At 50.4% G+C, this 4,781-nt stretch overlaps 1 protein-coding gene across 1 annotated transcript in view; it reads right to left on the reverse strand.

Annotated features, from left to right (window-relative positions):
* Positions 1–3,167: 3,167 nt before the first annotated feature.
* LOC108508012 overlaps positions 3,168–4,781 on the reverse strand; it is a 3,176-nt gene continuing 1,562 nt past the window's right edge. The window contains exon 3 of the mRNA XM_017836485.1: positions 3,168–4,568. Within this exon, the coding sequence (XP_017691974.1) occupies positions 3,237–4,568 (1,332 nt within the window). The 3' untranslated portion in view covers positions 3,168–3,236. The remainder of the gene's footprint in view (positions 4,569–4,781) is intronic.

Genomic DNA, 4,781 nt, shown 5'->3' on the forward strand with positions numbered 1-4,781 from the left:
GTGCATGTGTGTGTGTGAGTGAATGACGGCCATCGGTGAATGAGAGAATGAATGAATAAGAGAGTTGTTTGACTGGACAAATATTAAAACACAAAACACCTCACAAAATAACATTACCTCCACCACAAGATCACTTTAAGAGAATTTAGTTTTGCTAAGCTTATCCTGTTTCTTAAATAAAGTTGAACTGCCCAGTTATTTAAAAACCCTCAGATTACTAGAAGTTATAAGTTTATACATGGTTGGGCTAAAGCTCCTAAGTTAATAAAGTTATTTCTCCAAGTTGCACTACCCTTTAGGAATATAAGAAAGTTTTAAAAGGTTTACAACAGAAGTATAAGAGGCCAAAGCAAGTGATGTGCTGGGTCATTGCAAGCTTTGGTGGTTTACAATGTACTGTTCTGATTATTTGCACTGTTGTTTTTGCACTATTTTCATGACCTCCTTAAATAATTAAGAGGGAGGTGATGTAGGGGGCATGTCTAAGGTACGAGGGAATGTACCAGGGCGAGAGTGCCCGAGGGAGCACGCGCCCATATAGACAACCCTATCGGCCAAGGAAGTCACATGGGTTTAAGGGATAAAAGCAGTGCCTAATTTGAAATAAATCTCTTTGTTTTACCACTTCACAGAGAGTGTGTATTTTCTTTATTGGATAAAGACACGTGCCACCCTACAATTGCCCTCTTGTGTCTCTGCAGTAATTACACTCACAGCTTTCTTGGGTGACCCCCTTCTTACCAGCTCTCTTCCCTCTCAATTCACGTACCCAGGCTTCCAGCTTAGAGGTGGGTTCACCATCCCGCTTCTTCATGTCTTCCTCCAGTCAGGCAGAAAGAACCAGAGTTCACCACGTGGCCTGAGCTTGGGATTCCTTTCCCTCTGGCCGGGCCAGGAGGGGACAGATCTCTTGGGCTGCCCCTTAGGGCTGAGGTGGGGATGTGGAAGTGTGCGTGGGGACAAGGAAGTGCCCAGAGTTTCTTCTACGTTTCAGAGTCAGGAGGACAAAATCTCTACAGGTGGTGGATCCATTCTCAGGAAATACAATGCTTCCAGGCTGTTGGAATATGATGCAGGGGTGCTTTGAACCACCTTCCTCTACATGGCCACCGTGCAAGGAACTTTAGGGCTGGATCTTTGGGGCTGTTATCCCTTCGTAGATTACTATAAATGATTTCCAGCACTGCTAATTCTCTCAAGTACTGGATACCTTCATCTGCAGTGCTCCACTTTCCTGAGGAGTTCATAAGATCTTCCTTGAATGGATACCTTGCCCTCACGCTTGAGAGGAGCCATCTCCAGAGCCTGCAAATTGCTCTGTCTTTTCCAATTCCTCTTTCAATTTCCCAGTCTCTAGCAAGGGATCCCAGCTGTTGGGCTTCATGACCTTCCTATCAGCCCCATTATCCCAGCATCAAAGCAGTCAGGTAGGAATCCACTCACTGGGCTGGCGGCTGGAATCTTTCTGCAAGTCCCAACATTCTGATGAGGTCAGGGACTGGGTAACTTCGGTTTCCTGTGGGATTGGTCTCACTCGATTTCTTTGTTAAAGGACTGGCCCCCTCCCCTCCTGATTCTCCCTTTTCTTCCCATACTAATTTCATGGACCTGCAGCTTGCCTTAGCCATTTCTTCCTGTTCACTGACTGTAGTTGTTTTGGTTTGAGTCGCTGTCTCAGTCATAGCATCCTCCAGGGCAGTTTTGGTCCCTGCCTTCACTACAGTCCTCTGAGAGTACTGAACTGTGGCTCGATGGGCACAGGCCAGGCCCCAGTACAGGGCGAGAAGCTGCTTGTTTTCACTGGGATAGGCAAGGCACCTTCCATCAGGTGACACACCAGTCTGCCAGGGTCAAATACCTGTTCAGGTGTGACGTCCCAGGTAATGGGAGGAGTCAAACGCCCTGGGAACCTGCCCAGGTCCTTCCACACGTCCTGCCACCTCAGGACACATCCCAATATATCATCAGCTAAAGTGGTGTTCTTTGGGCCCCGAGTCCAAAGTAAAAGGAGAGGGGGAACCAGACCTGTTGCAGTCTGGTTGAAAAGTGGTGGTTGCAGTCCAGTCGAGAGTGGTGGTCTGCGGTCTGGTTGAGAGCAGTGGTCTGCAGTCTTCCTCTGGATCCCACGAGTGGTTAAAAAAGTTCCAAGACTCCAAGATTGTATATCCTCCAGTTCAGGCAGGAATGCTCAGTACCTCCCTCAGGGCAGGGAGTTCCACAATGGGTATGAGGACAGGAGCACCCTCCTGTCTCACAGGCCTCTTAACACCTAGTTTATAGCCTGAGGAGTCAGGCTCTATGTGCAGATGGTGTAAATGGTTCATTGATAAAAGTTTCTGGGAAATGCCATGGAAGGCTATAGAATACACAGTTTTGGGTTACACCCATCCAGTGATGAACTGGTCTCAGCTGTCCTAACTAGGACACAGTGTGAGGGTAAAGCATGGAGACCTTGTTTATTATGGTATGTTCCCAAAACTCAGCAAAATAAAGTGATGAGCAGCACAGCCAGCAAACTCCGTGTCCCATCCAAGAGCTTTGCTATTCCATAGCTACTGTCTTGCCTTTGTCTTGCCTCACATTGGGCACCAAAAAGGACTGTGGTGGGTTGACCTTGGCTGGACACCAGGTGCCCACCCAAACAGTCTATCACTGCCCTTCCCAGAAGGACAGGGGAGAGAGAATAAGATGGAAAACGACCCGTAGGTTGAGATAAGTCACTTTACTAAAGCAAAAGCAAAAGTTTGTGTGCACAAGCGAAGCAGAAAATAATAAAGTTTATTCTCTACTTCCCATCAGCGAGTGATGTCCGGCCACTTCCCAGAAAGCAGGGCTTCAGCACATGGAGCAGCTGCTCAGCAGACAAACGTTGTAAACAATGTCCTCCCCTTCCTCCTCCTTTCCTCAGCTTTTATGTCTGAGCTGACGTCATATGGTCTGGAATATCCCCTTGGTTAGTTTGGGTCAGCTGGCCTGGCTGTGTCCCCTCCCAGAAGGAATGTTGCAGTGCTGGTGCTGAGCCAGCCCTGCTCAGCAGTGGCCAAAATACCAGTGTGTTATCAACACCTTTCTAGCTACCAATGCAAAGCACAGCACTGTGAGGGATGCTATGGGGAAATGGTCCAGTTCAGCCAGACCCAATACAGGAATAAACTCTTTATTGGCTAAACAAGGGTGTGGGTCTGTGTTTGCTGTCCAGGGGCTCTTCACCTCTCCTGCCACACACCTCGCCCTCCTCAGACGGGCTTTGGGCGCACAGCTCTGCGTCGTGCTCCAGCCCGGGCAGGGGGCTTCGGCCCCGCCGGAGGGACGGGCTGGCGGGAAATCCGTCGGCCCACAGAGGGGAGGGTGTCCTCAGCAGCACTGCTCTCCTTTCTGCCTTGGGATGCTGTGGTCCCTTTGAAATCCTCTTCAGGGGTCGGTGCAGGCCCACATTGACAAATCCGCTGTATTGCAGACTGAATGATCTGTTTTGCCATGGTCCTTATATCCAAAGTGTTGCCTGATGTTGTTGCATCCTCTTCATTCTCCAAGCTCTCCTTCACCGTTGCAAGAACCTCAGGCTCCAAGGTTTTGGCATAGCCAGTCCTTTCTGCACGGCGCTTTGGTTGTAAGGGGGGCAACTTTGTTCCCTTGCTTGCTTCCAGCCTCTGCCGTTCAGATGCTCTGGGGAATCCTCGTCTTGCTTCCATACCCTGCTTTGACGGAAGTGTCTGTGATGGCTCTGGCTGAATGTTGGAGGTCTGTCCTTTGGGAAGCTCCAGGATTTCAGTGTGTTCACCGCTAGAGTCTCGTCCAAACTGAGAAGCTACCATGGATTTCAAGAGGTTGCGAACATTTTTAACAACAAGTCCGGTGAGTTTGTCAAGGCAAGCCTCTAAACATGCTCTGTGTGAAGTGGCTGTTTCAGTTTCCTCAGATTTGTCTGCTTGGGTGGCTCCTCCATCAACAGGCTGCTCCTCCAGACTGGCTGCTGCTCCTTGATCAGAAGCTTGGGATTCCAGATGGTCCCCCAACATCTCCAACACAGTCGCTACAAGCTCTTGGGCCACCGTTTCCATTTCCTGACAGTGATCTTGAGGTGTCTCCGAAGGCTGTGCTCTCATGCCGGAAGATGTTCCTCTGATCCCCTGGGCAGCGTTCTTTAAAAAGTCGACACGCTTATCCTGAGGAACCTTCAGCTTCCCAAAAACTCTGAGCACAACAGCCTCAACCAGCTCTTTGAGCTTCTGAGCTTCTGCTGCAGTTAGTTGTTCAGACACAGCTTTGACCTGTCCGTCAGCAGCAATGTCTGGCTTCCCCTGGGAGTCAGCACCAGTGCTGACACTCCCAGGCAGTGTGGCATCTTCCTGGCCCAGATCAGCTGTAGTGTAGGTTTGGTCCTCGTCCAAAGCTGCTTTCACTGTTTTGGATTGTTGCAATTTCCGTGTGGTTTCTCTTCTCTTGGGCGGAGGTGGGCAATAAGGTTTGTGAGTCTGCATCCACCGCTTTCCCGGGCGGGAAGCCTTGGTGGCTCCCGGCAGCTGGGTGCCATGCTTTAATTTGGCCGGGGGTGGCTGAACACATTCCTGAAAGGTGACACCAGGTTGTGGCTGCTGTTGCCTGGACAAGTGCTGAGGCTTCCCACAGGTCCAGGACAGCATTCTGCTTCAGCCAGGCAACGAGGGCAGGAGAGAAGGGCTTCCCTCAGGACTCCATGTGCTTACACATGGCCCTCGTGCCCATGCCCACCCCAGCATCCCACGCTGCCTCAGCCCCGAGCCGCGCAGTCCTTTCCTCGC

Source organism: Lepidothrix coronata, unplaced genomic scaffold (genome assembly GCF_001604755.1).
Source record: "Lepidothrix coronata isolate B3197 unplaced genomic scaffold, Lepidothrix_coronata-1.0 Scaffold278, whole genome shotgun sequence".
In the NCBI taxonomy this organism is placed as follows: domain Eukaryota; kingdom Metazoa; phylum Chordata; class Aves; order Passeriformes; family Pipridae; genus Lepidothrix; species Lepidothrix coronata.